The 14,904-nt window shown below is 37.4% G+C and overlaps 2 protein-coding genes across 4 annotated transcripts; one reads left to right on the top strand and one right to left on the bottom strand.

The window, feature by feature from the left end:
- The first annotated feature begins 2,567 nt into the window (after window positions 1-2,567).
- LOC104000129 (ubiquitin-activating enzyme E1 2) lies at window positions 2,568-11,302 on the top strand. Of its 2 annotated transcripts, none has more exons than XM_009422089.3 (7): window positions 2,568-2,703; window positions 2,832-3,163; window positions 3,937-4,154; window positions 7,071-7,865; window positions 7,975-8,843; window positions 9,367-9,799; window positions 10,323-11,302. In XM_009422089.3, exons 2-7 carry the CDS (start codon window positions 2,848-2,850, stop codon window positions 10,920-10,922), a joined length of 3,231 nt encoding a protein of 1,076 aa, XP_009420364.2. In that variant the 5' UTR covers window positions 2,568-2,703; window positions 2,832-2,847; the 3' UTR covers window positions 10,923-11,302. The 2 variants fall into 2 exon arrangements, with proteins under 2 accessions (XP_009420364.2, XP_009420363.2); XM_009422088.3 differs by having other exon boundaries at window positions 2,571-2,703; window positions 2,835-3,163.
- Window positions 11,303-11,700: 398 nt separating this feature from the next.
- On the bottom strand, window positions 11,701-14,882 carry LOC135582006 (ran-binding protein 1 homolog a-like). 2 transcript variants are annotated; one of them, XM_065086075.1, is made up of 4 exons: window positions 14,670-14,882; window positions 14,431-14,582; window positions 14,221-14,346; window positions 11,701-12,177 (listed from the first exon to the last, which is right to left on the bottom strand). In XM_065086075.1, the coding sequence occupies exons 1-4, from the start codon at window positions 14,810-14,812 to the stop codon at window positions 11,963-11,965; spliced, it is 636 nt and encodes a 211-aa protein (XP_064942147.1). In that variant the 5' UTR covers window positions 14,813-14,882; the 3' UTR covers window positions 11,701-11,962. The 2 variants fall into 2 exon arrangements, with proteins under 2 accessions (XP_064942147.1, XP_064942145.1); XM_065086073.1 differs by having other exon boundaries at window positions 14,221-14,582; window positions 14,670-14,865.
- Window positions 14,883-14,904: the final 22 nt, after the last annotated feature.

The following is a 14,904-nucleotide window of genomic DNA, read 5'->3' as shown; positions in this document are numbered from 1 at the left end:
AACAATGGATAGATTGACATATCTTACCCATCTAAGCACATGTTCCTCTCAATAATGGATAAAAAAATTATCTAATCATTCCGGTAATCCTCGAAGGGAATCACTCTACATACCCTTGATACATAATAATATATGATCATTTATTTATGCATAAATTTAAAAAAATAAAAATATTATAAAATATCATGAGTGACTATGGTATATAAATTGTTAGACTATGTCTATTCTTTAACTCCTTTCACAATGTGCAGTTACAATATAGATCACTTAGCATATCCACATATTCCACATGGTAATAATATTATCACATTAATATAAAAATAATATAGAATTACTAATTATTTTTAAATCATAACTTTGAATAAAGTTTTTAAGCTCATCAAATTATTAAGACATGAGGTATCAACCTCTTAATAACCATCGAATTGAACTTTAATTGAAATAGCTCAATTAACTTGAATTAAATTGAATTCAACTATGACTTGAACGTATCATCTCTATTAAACTAGTCTGAAACTACTCTAAGTTGGTCTAATTTAGATCTAATCAGTTTCAATTAGTTAAAATATGCTTGAACCAATCAAATTGATCAAGAATCATTTTGAACTAGCATAGATTAATATATGATTCAATCAACTAATAAGCATAAATCAATAAGGGAAGAGGGAATTAGACTAGGTTGTACAGTATTAACCCGAATTAAATCGATCCACTTGAGTCCTAATTTTATCTAAAATTATAAGATTGTCAAAATGATTTAGTGAGAAACTAATATGATTTATGCTTTTTAAAAGGTAGTTTTCATTTATTTATTTTATTAAAAGTTATTTTTATATTTATTAATATGATTATAATTTTATTTATTATATATTAAGATAATATAGAATTTTTTTTAAGATTACATATACATACTTATTAATTAATTCAGTTTTGAATTAACTATTAAAAAAAATATAATAATATATTTAATCATGAAATATTCAATAAACTTTTGGAATATAATTTTACCAAATAATACTCATGTTAATATGTATTTAAAACATGATTTTCATCTACTATTTATCAAACATTGAAAGCATTCTATATTCCATACTCCAACTCATTTTCATAATTATATATTAAAAATATAAATGTTTTCCAAATGGAATCAGAGTATTATTTTAAATATAAATTCGGGTGTTGGGATGTTGGCATGGAGCTGTCATCATGTCACACTTTAGATTTAAAAAAAATCATCATTTCAACATAATTTACAAAAGATATTTTTCTATTTTGAATTCAAAATCCTTCTTTTTACAATACTGAATATTTTCAACTCAAAAAAGGATTATAAATTCTTGTAAATATCATAAATAGCGAAAAAAATCTCCTCCACCCATACTATGGATCTATTACAAGTTAGTATGCTATTTTAAATCATTTCTAAATAATATAGAACTACTAATCATTTCTAAATCATAACTTTGAATAAAGTTTTTAAATTCATCAAAACATAAAAGGCATGATGTATCAATCTCTTAACAACCCTTGATCAACATGAACCCTAATTAAAATAATTTAATTGACTTGAGTTAAATTAAATTCAATTAGGAACTAATTGAATCGACCTTTAATCATTATTAAATCGATCCATAACCATTATACGCAAGTCTAATTTAGATTTAATCGATTTCAATTAAGTTAAATAAACTTAAAATCGATCAAATTGATCATAGAATTACCTAGCTTGGATTGGTCGAACTAATATGATTCAATTATAATTTTATTTATTTATATATCGAGATAATACAATTCTTTTTATAAAATTACATGTATATATATACTTATTAATTTAAATAAAAATATATATTCACTTTTGAATTAAATATTAAAATATCATAATAGTGAATTTATTATAAAAAAATATTTAATAAACTTTTAGAATATATTTTTATCAAATAATACTCACGTTAGTATATATTTAAAATATAATTTTAATTTATTATTTATCAAACATTCGAAGCATTCTATATTTAAGACTTATTTTCATAATTATATAATATAAATATAAATATTTCTCAAATGGCAATCATAGTATTTATTCTAACCAAAGCACATTGTTATCATCAATGTAATATAGAAATAATATAATTAAGCTTATTCAATTTTTATTAAATGACAACACATTTTGGTCTATGATAGCTTCTCCGATTACCCCCCACCAAAGTAAAAGCTCCAATCGGAGAATCAACGACACTTCCCTCAAATTCCTTTCCCCTTCTCCGGTCATTCGCCGACACTCCAATCGAGACTCCAAACAAAGGAGAAAAAGAAAGGCCTCGCCGGCTTCTCGACTTTAACCATTCACATAACATTCCGCTATCTTCATAAAATTATTTCCTACCTCAGCATCTCACGCGCATTGTTTACGCGAATTATAATTAGACGAAGTGGTGGGTCCACTTTTCGGTCTTTCCTTCAATAAGACTTCAGGAGATACGCAAGCCCATGTATGCCTATACGGTCGCGTATAGTATACGCTTAGCTTCCATTCCGCGCTATAAATACCGAGGTAGCCGTGACCTTGTACTGCCTCAAGAAGCGCATTGCTTCTCTCTTAAAACCCTAAAGTAAAGAAGGCGATAGAGGCGGAACGGAAAGAGATAAGGAGGAGGAAGAAGACTAGCTGCGACCTCCTTTGATTCGTTTCTTCCCCGATCCCTCGTACGTCCGTCTCTTATTAATCTCTCCCGATCGGTCGTTCTTGTGGTCGGTTGGGGTTTCTGGTCGTTTAATGTGGTCGGTTCTTGTTTCGTCGTTGTTTCTTGTTTCTGATTCTTTGGGGTTGTCAGTAGCGGGCCGCTCTATATGATTTCGCGAAAAAGAGCTGTGGAAGGACAGATCGACGACGACCAGGCGGCTGCAGCGGCGGACGATACATTGCTGAAGAAGACGAGGGGGGACTGTCTGATCTCTTCGGCGGCGTTGGAAGGCACATCGGCGATGGAGGAGGAGAACAACCAAGCAAACGGAATGGAGGTCGACGACGGCGGGCGCAAGCAGGCCGATATCGACGAGGACCTGCACAGCCGGCAGCTGGCGGTGTACGGACGGGAGACCATGCGCCGGCTCTTCGCTTCCAATGTTCTTGTTTCGGGCCTCCAGGGTCTTGGTGCTGAGATCGGTAAAACTTCTTGATCACCCATCTGAAATTTGTGTTTGCATTCTTTAGTATCTATTTCTCTCGACAAGAAACCGGGTGTTTGTGGGGGTTGGGATGTAGATATAAGAATACTTCCTTCGTGGGAGTACTGACTGGGACTTGAATGCATCTTTTAATCATTGTCTTGTTTTGGATAATTAACGTTTGTTGGCATTTTTCACCTTTGTTAATCGTTTAAGAATTTGCAGATGCGTTATATGTGCTGATTTGCATGATGATCTGTTGGACTGTCAAGATTACTTGATTGCACGACAGTTTTGGATGATATGTTCAATTGCAAGACAGTAATTGAGATATCACAATTTTTCTCGTTTGAAATTTCATTTAATTATCTCATACTCTAGAGCAGTGAGACTATGTATCTCCCCTTTAGGCCTTTGCTTCAGTATGATGTCTTGTTGATGGATTGGATTTTGATAATGTTAAATTTATCCGCTGAGATTTGTTTTACATTGAATGGTTCTTCTAATAAGAGGATGTCTATGTTACTTATTTTTACCTTTAGATAATTCATTTTCTCTTTCCTGTCCCGTTTGGCGGAAACATATGCAAGAAATAACCATATCTATGTTCTATTCTGTGTGCCTTGAGAGATGTAGTAAAAATATTGTCAATTTTTAATCACGGAAATCTGTATCAGCAAGTTGTTTGTTAGGGTTTCCGTTTTGTGTTTATTGCATTGCAGTTTGCTCGTTCGTGTACTCATCATGACTCGTGAACTTTTTTCCTTGCAGCAAAGAATCTCGTTCTTGCTGGTGTCAAATCTATCACTTTGCATGATGAAGGGACCGTAGAACTATGGGACTTATCCAGCAACTTCTTTTTCTCTAAGGAGGATATTGGTAAGAATAGAGCTCTTGCTTGTGTTCTGAAGTTGCAAGAGCTTAACAATGCTGTGCTAGTTTCTACCTTGACTGGAACTTTGGCTAAGGAGCAGCTCTCTAACTTTCAGGTTTGTTAGCTTATAAAGTTAGCTTATAACAGTTTGTTCATTCATTATTAATTACCATCAACATTCAGTGCTCATACTCGTACTTTAGCATCACTTGAATTTTGCATCCCTTAATGTCAGTGATGCCATGCAATATTGTAGTAGTTTAAACTGTAATGTACGTTGTCATTCAGTGAATTTTTGTCTCCCCAGGGGGTCTTTGTAAGTTGTCAGAAATGCTTTGTCTCGATATCTATTGTTAAATTGGTTGCTTGAATGTCTAAGATTTAGCATGACTAGTTAAGTCTGTAAATGACTTCTTTTGATTGAACTAGAAATGTTGTATTTCACAGAGCATTAGTGGTGGGAAAATATCCATGTTACCAACCACAAGTAGTTGTTAGTTGCAACATTATGGTTGTTGTTGTGTTAGGATTTGTATATATTCTTCTTTCATATTATAGTATTCTGGTGGAAGTTCCCTAGTTGTTCTCATAGGGGTTCCTTTGTCCTGTTTAATTTACTTTTGCATAGCTGTTAAGTAAAGTTTATGAAGATTTGTTGTTTTCATAGGGTCATCTGGTTGTTATGTTAATTTGTAATCTGATAGTCATGTTAATTGGACAAACTTTTGTCATAATCAGGTGCATTTTGAATTTGTATGTGAAATTACATGGGGCTTTCATAAGCCTACAAAACGTATTCAGAGTGTTGGTGAATATTTCATTTAGTTGGTTGGTTGATGCTTATCACAAGAAGAGAATACGGCTTTTGATAGGAAGCTTTACTTGTTGCACAGGTTAATGTTTTGGTTATGGTGATTGTAATAAATTAATCTCAGCTAGTCGGATGAGATGAAAACAACTTATCAAGTTGTACATATCTTGAGGGTTATTACTACGTTCTATAAAGGCACTTCAATGAGTAGTGGTTTTCACCAGAAAAAAAAGAGATTGTGATTGATACAGTATGAAATGTACTATTACTCATAATCCATTTCAACTTTCATGCTGTTTTGTAAGTACTTTCTCGTGTCGGAAAAATGTCAAGATGGAAAATTATAGGGTGGGGTGAAAGCCTGGTGAGGCAGTACATTTCATGTTGTTCTTTTGTAACGTCCAAACAATTGATTGAACACAGTTCAATTAAGAAAATCTCCATTTTGTTGGTTGTGGTCCGTACTAGTGAGTAGCACATTTTATGTGCAAGAAATAAGCATGGGTTTTTTTTATTAATACAGCAGTTGCAATGTCCCAACTAATCATGGTCAACTACATGAATCTTTTCTTGGTGTTTAACTTTGTTGAGGGTGATATCACCAGTCAAACTAAGATCTATCAAGTTGTCCAGAATGACAGTTCCATAATTTTTGTTGTCAAAATAATTGAAGAAAATGGATGTGCCATGTCTCTGAGGGAGTACTGTAAAATTTTAGAAGAATACCTGCACAGAAGGTGCCAAGTATGATATCTTGTAATGTGTCCAGCATCTTGATTAAAGATGTTAGTCTCTTAGTTCATTGAGTTACTATTGGACAATAATTCTTGGACAAGTCAACATATAACTCATTAGTGTCAGCAATGTTCTTGATCATCCACCAAAGCATCTCAACTATTAGTTCTGTAATTTTAGCTTTTTATAAATTTAAAGTGCGCACTTGAAAATGGTGTATATGTGCTTGGAGTTTTAGCTGTTTGTCGTGTGTGCGTGTGTGCGCGCGCGTGTGATTAAAGCTCAACTGACTAACCTGCTGGTGCACAAGGTTGCAAATCTTCTCCTTTTGTGACACACATAGTAAGTAGCCACTGTTGAATCACATCATAGCAGTCATCAGCAGTATACCTTGGTAGCCACTGTTGAATCATGTCATAGCAGTCATCAGCAGTATGCCTCCCGTCCAGATATTCTGACTTCGTTCTTTTATGTTAAGTGTTTCATAGAGGCTCTTCCTTTCAGCTACTCTAATTTGCCCATTGATCACTTTTATCTACATTTTGTTTGCAGTGAAGAAATTTTTGAAAGCAAAATTTTGTTTGCTAATATCCAGTTAACTAGAATAGAGATCCTTGAAACACTTATAATTCTTTTCATAATCACATCATTTTCTTGGGCCCTTCTTGCAATTGCAGGTGACGAAGCTCTGGTGCCATCCCCTTGTCAGTTTTACTGATACTTCTTATTACTTAGAATCTTAAAGAAAAATTATCACAATAGACCTGCTTGTTGTTAACTACATCTCTAACACACCTCTATCACTCTTGAATCTTTGGTCTATTTTTTGAAGCTTCTAGATCATCTCCATCTTGAACTACCTAGTTCAAATCTGTTGCACTTCTGAAACCCACGTCTACTTCACTATTGATGCTGGTTCTAACATAAAATTGGGATGACCCTGTAACCATTTTTTCTTTTGAAAACTTGCTTAGGTTGTACTTCTATTAGAATTGATTGCTAGCATGTTTCTCATGGCTACCAGGTTTCCTCCATTTCGTTGGAATTTGTTATTCTTGTGTGTGGAAAGGAACTATCAAAGATGCACTTAGAGTTAATTTGGTTGGTGGGATTAAGGCCTCCATTGCTGGTACTTCTAGCGGTTGAAATGATTTATTGAATCTTGAATGTATATTACATTTTTGTAGTTAATGCAAATAATGTGCAAGTCTTTGACATAATGCAAATGGCAAATTGAATGAGGCCATCTAAGAAAGAATGCAGTCATGCTATCAATCCTTAGGGAATTGATGTGTTTAATCTATATGCAGATATTAAGTACAAGTTGTACATATAGGTTTGCCTGTGCATGTGCTTTGTGAATCAGATGTGATAACTCCAACTCCATATTTGGAATTAGCTTCATCTCTTTAATGATTCAGTTTATTAGTTCTTTGACGTGACACTTTTATGTTTCTATAGCTTATCTTTTATGATGCTCTGTAGGCTGTTGTTTTTACTGATGTGAGCTTGGAGAAAGCAATCGAGTATGATGATTTTTGTCACAATCACCAGCCTCCAATTTGCTTTATTAAATCTGAAGTTCGAGGACTTTTTGGTAGTGTTTTCTGTGATTTTGGTCCAGAGTTCTCTGTTTTTGATGTTGATGGTGAGGAGCCACATACTGGTATAATTGCATCCATTTGCAATGATAATCCTGCAACGATATCGTGTGTTGAAGATGAGCGGCTTGAGTTCCAGGATGGGGATCTTGTTGTCTTCTCTGAAGTTGAGGGGATGACAGATCTAAATGATGGAAAACCCAGAAAGATCAAGAATGCAAGGCCATTTTCATTTACTCTTGAAGAAGACACAACTCAGTTTGGTTTATACAAGAAAGGTGGAATAGTTACACAGGTAAAGGAACCAAAAGTCCTCCAATTCAAGCTTCTAAGAGATGCTCTAAGAGATCCAGGGGACTTTCTTTTGAGCGACTTCTCCAAATTTGATCGTCCACCTCTGTTACACTTGGCTTTTCAAGCCTTGGATAAGTTCAGGCATGATATGGGACGTTTTCCTGGTGCTGGATCAGAGGATGATGCTCAACAGTTTATAGATTTTGCTGTCAATATCAATGAGAGTCTTGGTGATGGTAAGCTGGAAGAGATTAATAAGAAAATTTTGCAGCATTTTTCTTATGGTTCCCAGGCTGTTTTGAATCCTATGGCTGCAATTTTTGGTGGTATTGTTGGGCAAGAAGTTGTTAAGGCGTGTTCTGGAAAATTCCATCCACTTTTTCAGGTGAAATATAATATGGGGTTTTAATACCTTTGTTTATTTCATAGTTTATATGTTCCTCAACCATTTTCAGTTGTCCTGCAACCTAATTTGTCTCTTGGGAAATTTGCAGTTCTTTTACTTTGATTCACTTGAATCCCTCCCTGCCGAAGCATTGGAGGCTAGTGATTTTAAGCCTCTGAATTGCCGATATGATGCTCAAATCTCTGTGTTTGGATCCAAGCTTCAAAAGAAATTGGAAGACGCCAAAGTGTTTATAGTAGGATCTGGTGCCTTGGGTTGTGAGTTCTTGAAGAACCTAGCTTTAATGGGAGTTTGTTGCAGCCCAAAAGGGAAGCTCACTATTACTGATGATGATGTCATTGAAAAGAGTAATCTCAGTCGGCAGTTTCTCTTCCGTGACTGGAATATTGGGCAAGCCAAATCCACAGTAGCAGCTGCTGCTGCTGTGTCAATAAACCCTGATCTCCATATCGAGGCTCTTCAGAACCGAGCAAGCCCAGAGACAGAAAATGTGTTTGACGATGGATTTTGGGAGAGCTTAGATGCAGTTATTAATGCATTGGACAATGTAACTGCCAGAATGTACATGGATGGTAGGTGCTTATATTTCCAGAAACCACTTTTAGAGTCTGGAACTTTGGGTGCCAAATGTAACACACAGATGGTCATCCCTCACTTGACTGAGAATTATGGAGCCTCCAGAGATCCACCTGAGAAACAGGCACCAATGTGCACAGTTCATTCGTTCCCTCACAACATAGATCACTGTCTAACATGGGCCAGATCTGAGTTTGAGGGTTTGCTTGAGAAAACACCTAATGAAGTAAATACATTTCTAAAAAATCCAAATGCTTATGCTGCTTCTATGAGAAACGCTGGAGACGCCCAGGCTAGGAATCTTCTTGAACATGTTCTCGAGTGCCTTGATACAGATAGATGTGAGACATTCCAAGATTGTGTTTGCTGGGCAAGATTTAAGTGAGTCTCAGTATCTTTTCTAAATTTAGACACTGTTTTATTGTGTATGGTCATCTGTTTGCATCTATGCATGATAGCCGCTGATACTTTGAGATAGATGTTTTTCTTTTCTGATTTAATTACAAATTTTATATTAGGGGCTTTAATGCTTCTTAGTATTCAACTGCTGTTTACATCTCCATAAATGGTTTTTCTTTCTCAAACATTTTGTCATATTTTATGATAAGCGGATCTGGATTGGTTTTGTTAATCGAGGTAGATTCCTGGTTGTTCCAAAACTTGGTTTCCACCGTGTCCGAAGCCCTTTGTACCTGCATAAATAATTTATATATTCTCTTAAAAAATAAATGTTGTCGGTGTGTTTTGTATGGTAATTAAACTCAGTAGTTTAGTTGTCAAAACTTACATAATTTTAGCTCGTAGGACCATATTGTGTTTCTGAGGTTCTGTCATATTATATTATGTTTTTGCTTATGCAACTTTTTCTATATATATTATTGAATCAAGACAAATATGCTCCCAGGTTTGAAGATTACTTCTCCAACCGTGTGAAGCAGTTAACGTTTACCTTTCCTGAGGATGCAGCCACCAGCACCGGTGCACCTTTCTGGTCTGCTCCTAAACGGTTTCCACGGCCATTGCAGTTCTCATCAAGTGACCCCAGCCATGTTCATTTTGTTATGTCTGCTTCAATTCTTAGAGCTGAGACATTTGGAATCGTTGTTCCTGAGTGGGCCAAAAACCCAAAGACGTTGGGTGATGCTGTTGATAAGGTATTAGTCCCTGATTTTCAGCCCAAGACAGGTGTTCAAATTGTGACAGATGAGAAAGCTACTAGCTTGTCCGCTGCTTCCATTGATGATGCTGCAGTCATTAATGACCTTATCGCAAAGCTTGAAGAGTGTGCCAAGAAGCTGCCTCCAGGATTTCGTATGGACCCAATTCAGTTTGAGAAGGTTAGTTCTATTTCTTCCTGTGTATTATATAGATTTTATCAATCATGTTCGAACTTTAGGAGTTCCGTTCATGCTTTTTGAAATGTGCAGTGCTTTCTTTCACAATCAAAATTTGCACTTAAATGTGTTTGATTTCTCTTTAATGTGCACACTTTTCATAGTTAAATTCAGTCCAAAGTTTTTGAGGTCATGTAATATGTTTCTGCGTCAAATGTTTATGATGCTGCTCATCTCACGGAATCTCACATGAAATCGTTACTAGATGGATTTCATTATATGAAGGTTAATTTATGACTCCGACCACAACCAATCTTTTGTTCCATATCATATACCTTGATTATACCATGATTCTTCTGCTGTCCTCAGCAGTTGCTCTTAAAAATTGATCCGGTCATGTAATCTAACAAGTCTATGTTCTCTTTAGCAGTTACTTGTTGATTTGCACTCTATCAATTTGTTAAGCTGACGTGTAAAATTGGGTTCTAAACAGTTAGCTCTCTTTGCATTGACTGGCAATGTACAGGATGATGACGCAAACTACCATATGGATTTAATAGCTGGGTTAGCTAACATGCGTGCGAGGAACTATGGCATTCAAGAAGTCGATAAGCTGAAGGCGAAATTTATTGCTGGGAGGATCATCCCAGCGATTGCGACATCAACAGCAATGGCTACTGGTCTTGTGTGTCTGGAGCTATACAAAGTGCTAGCCGGTGGGCATAAGCTGGAGGACTACCGAAACACATTTGCTAACCTTGCACTACCTCTATTCTCCATTGCCGAGCCTGTTCCTCCTAAGATGATTAAATTCCGAGACATGAGCTGGACGGTGTGGGATCGCTGGATCATCCATGGGAACCTCACACTTGGGGAGCTGCTGCGGTGGCTCAAGGACAAGGGGCTGAGCGCGTACAGCATCTCCAGTGGTACTTCTTTACTTTACAATAGCATGTTCCCAAGGCACCGGGATCGGATGGACAGGAAGGTGGTTGATCTGATGAAGGAGTTTGCCAAGGTGGAAGTGCCTCCTTATAGGCGGCACCTGGATATTGTGGTAGCATGCGAGGACGAAGAGGATGGGGAAGATGTGGACATCCCACTGATATCAATTTACTTCCGGTAGACAGCATTTGAGATGGAAAGAAACAAATAGGAAGACTTGCATATTTTCAGCTAGTCAAAAAAAGAAAAAAAAAAAGAAGGAACCGCAGGAGATGGATTGTACGCACCATGCATGCAGTCCACTTGCATTTCTACAAGGCATTCACTGGACTGGTCTTCCACAGTCTTTCCTGTTGGTTTATGTTTCCGCTGTTCCATTGCTTGATCCGAGAGGTGTGGTGGTAAATGGGATATATTACATGATCGACAATGCTGCTGATGTGTGTCAGGTTTTGTGGTCGTCTTATGTCATGTCTAACACTCCACATTGACCTGGCAGTTCTGCTGCATGTACTTGATGTCCGTTTTAATGTCTTGCATATGCTGCACCGTTTGCAGGAACGTTTCCGAGCTTTCACCTCCTCTTCACTTTGCTTTAAAAAGTGATAGGGATGAGAGGGGTCATGTAATTCGAGTGTGAATTGATCCCGGTGAGAGTTTCGTGTATGACAAATCTTTACGGAAGATTGTTGTCCGGAATCAATAAGACCTTTGTGCGGTTGCCCTCTGATGCCCAAATCCTTGTTTTCTTACCGTACTTGCTGCGTCTCCTTTGGACCATAAACCTTCCTTTCTTTTTTACCACACAAGAACATCAAATCATTTACATGTAGGCGGTCGCTATAACTTTGTGAAGTTATTAGAGGTTCTGCCAGGCATTTCTATTCATTCATTTATCCTTTTTCTTACAAACTCGATACGTCGGAAAAGTTACAAGTTTGAAAAATCAAAGGGACGAGTAAAACAAAAAGGCAATTTACCAATGAAATCATTCAAACAACGGGGGCATATAGCATCCATGACAATGATATTCCATCACGCACTCAGACGACACCACTCCAATCAATCATACAAGAGAGAGACTCCACCGACTTGACACGACCCCATCATGACTTACAAAGTCATATTTTTACACACTCTTTGCTGTCCCTTAAAAGCATGGGAACTTCTCCAACCCAAGTAAATATATCATATACCCTCTCCTCTCCTCCTCCGCTACCATCAATCCTCCGACTTGGTAGATTGCTCAGCTTTGGCTTCCACCTTAGCTGCAACTTCCTCCTCCGCAGCCGCCGCCTTTGCTTTTTGGCTTCCATCGACGCTCAACTTGTCCAGAAGCCCAGCAGCAGCAGCTGCCGCATCCTCGCTCTCTTCCTCTTCCCTCTCTCCAAGGGATTCAGTAATGCTTTCAATCATCTCCATGAATTTCTTGCAGTCTGAACCAAAAAGACCAACTTAAGTAGGCGGGGAAAGAAGACACACTGAGGGCAGGTGGTGACCTATGAGAGTAAAGGAGGCAAGCCAGGCCCCCTTTAAACATAAAAGCCAAGAAAGACTATTCTACAGTTAAGCAAAATAGACAATTTGTCTAATTGCGTACAAGTCTGTCAATACATACATACGTACATACATGAATCTCTACAGTATGTATATGTCGGTAAAAGAAACATCACGTGTGGCGGGGTCTAAAGTCTTTCCAAAGTGCCCACACAAGCAGACATTCAATTTTCATCATGAAACCAAACATCTACACTATCATCACAAGGCTAAACGCTAAACGCTTGTTAAATTGAACTTCCAAACCATTCATTTCAACTACTATCCATAGTTCAACAGACTCTGCAAGGTATTTCTACAAGTTGTGATCATGGAGCAAGAAAATTTGATCTTCACATACTTTAATCTCTGACAAGAATAATATACAGTCCACCAAAAAAAGTTTATATTAATACGATTGCTCATGCATGTATGGGTATACGGTGCGGGTGTGCATGCCAATACAGCATTCAAGAACAGCTTACTCACGTGGACTCTTAAATAAACTTCCAATCACAAGTGTTTCACCTTAAACCACTAAAAGATTAGATAAACCATGTATTGCTTCAGCAATCAAGAGAATGAACCAAGCAGTCATGGTTGCTTCATTTATACCAAGAAATTCCAACCAACCTCAAATTCTCTTAGGAAACATCTGGAAGGATAACTCAAGAATGAACATTCAAAAAGGTTGGTTTAAATATAAACTTGACATACTCATATCTAACATTTATTAAAATAAGTAGTATAAGATCCATCTGCTAAAGCTTACAAATATTTACGATAAACATTCAAAGAGCCACTTCTCAAGAATCACCGACTTCATGTTAACACGAAAAACAAAAACAACAAAAATTCTTGACCACTATCCGAGTACTATAAGATCCATCTGCTAAAGTTCACAAACACTCGTGATAAACATTCGAAGAGGCTATGTCTCAAGAATCACCGACTTTCCAGAACTGATGAACGGCAACTTCATGTTAACACCAAAATAATAACAAAAACTCTTGACCACTATCTCAAGTGTACAGAATTTCTTATCATTTTATTTCAACTTTGATACTTGATTTGTACTTTAATGTCGATTAGCAGGCCTAATTACAGATTATATCACATCTACGGGCGTTCAAACCGAACCGTTAAGGGCCGAACCAAACTGAATCGTTTCTTCGGTTCAGTTAAAGTAAGGTAATCCAAAACAGAACCGATTCGGATCTATCTAACCAAACCAATTCAAAATCAATTAATCCAATTTGTTTAATCGGTTAACCGATTTATAATTTCAAAAATATATTTTTTAAATGAACAGGTTCAATTCAATTGAACCAAACTGCAATCTTGGACCAACTGGACGAAGCGATAATATTTGTGAAATTGAACTCACATTATTTGTAAAATTAGGCATTTGAGCTAATTTTATTAATCAATTTGAACCGGTTAAGTTAATTTTCATCTGACCCACCCTGTTTCTGGTTAGCCTCAGTGGCCAACCCTTCTAATCCCAACCAATCTGATATTGATGGTGAATGATATAGGACCAAACCAAGAGATTTCAGCCAACCTTGGTTATGATCAACTTACAGTGATTTCCACAAAAAGAACACCCCTCAATTTAATTAAAACCTAAATGCTACAACCAATCATGATCCTACGAACCTATGAGAAAATGGTTCCTTTGATGTCTTAAAAGGAATGCAGAAAAGGAAAGAAAAAAAAGAGAGAATGAAATAGGAAAACACATTAAAAATGGGTTATGTTGGAATAAACAACATAAAAGGAATATAAAACAACGCTAACAATCATAATAAGAAGGAAAAAAAAAGGAAAATAATCTAAAACACTATAATGAAAAAAAACCAATCGCTAGATGTAGATATAATGACAAGAACTTTCAAACAGCCACGAACAATTGCAAGCAGGAAGATGATGAACATACTCACTTTCAACAGAGCCGAACCGAATGCAGAACATCTCCTCCTTGAGTTCCCCATCGGCAAAATCGGACGCATGCCACACGCACGACTTATCGTTCCCCGCGTGCTCCTGAATCTTGATCGACGGAACAACTGAGACAGCAACCACAAAATTACACACACCGATCCGACGATAAACATAGAACCAAAAACCAAGAACGGAAACATGCGGTCCACCTAGATGGTTGGCGCAGATCTTGAGGGTCTTGGCTTGGCGCATCACCAGCCGCACCTTGCCCGTCTCAGTGTGCTTCAAAAGCTTCACGCTCCCCGAACCCCTCTCCTTCCACTGGTTCCCATCCTTATCGAACCGGTACAGCTTCGCCTTCCTGAAAGCGATGAATCAAGAAAATCAAACCTCGAGATCTCGAAGAAACCCAGAGCAATGGTGCGCATCGAAGGAGAAGAAAGCTTACAGATCGAGAAGGACGTCCTCTTCCTCCTCGCCGGTGGTGACGGCCACCTCCGAGAGGGTGACGATGGGGGCGATCTGAGCGCCAGTGTCCTCATCGTCGCCGGCGGCAGCCTCCTCCTGGCGATCGGGATCGTTGCTCGCCATGGAGTACAGACCAGAAGAAGTAGATCGACTCGAGAAAATAGGACGCCGGTTAGGGTTTGGGATTTATACGGGGAGGTGGCGGTGGGAGTACA

This window comes from Musa acuminata, chromosome BXJ1-10 (assembly GCF_036884655.1).
Source record: "Musa acuminata AAA Group cultivar baxijiao chromosome BXJ1-10, Cavendish_Baxijiao_AAA, whole genome shotgun sequence".
In the NCBI taxonomy this organism is placed as follows: domain Eukaryota; kingdom Viridiplantae; phylum Streptophyta; class Magnoliopsida; order Zingiberales; family Musaceae; genus Musa; species Musa acuminata.
The sequence above is the reverse complement of the archived record's forward strand: the minus strand, read 5'-3'. Positions and strand labels throughout refer to the sequence as shown.

Excerpts from the sequence above, each read along its gene's own strand:
- LOC135582006 (XM_065086073.1), bottom strand. The coding sequence starts at position 14,812 with ATGGCGAGCAACGATCCCGATCGCCAGGAGGAGGCTGCCGCCGGCGAC. Across the intron at positions 14,583-14,669 it reads GAGGACGTCCTTCTCGATCT|GAAGGCGAAGCTGTACCGGT; the intron begins GTAAGCTTTCTT and ends CATCGCTTTCAG. Across the intron at positions 12,178-14,220 it reads TCGGTTCGGCTCTGTTGAAA|ACTGCAAGAAATTCATGGAG; the intron begins GTGAGTATGTTC and ends TTTTTGGTTCAG.
- LOC104000129 (XM_009422089.3), top strand. The coding sequence starts at position 2,848 with ATGATTTCGCGAAAAAGAGCTGTGGAAGGACAGATCGACGACGACCAG. Across the intron at positions 4,155-7,070 it reads AGCAGCTCTCTAACTTTCAG|GCTGTTGTTTTTACTGATGT; the intron begins GTTTGTTAGCTT and ends GATGCTCTGTAG. Across the intron at positions 9,800-10,322 it reads ACCCAATTCAGTTTGAGAAG|GATGATGACGCAAACTACCA; the intron begins GTTAGTTCTATT and ends GGCAATGTACAG.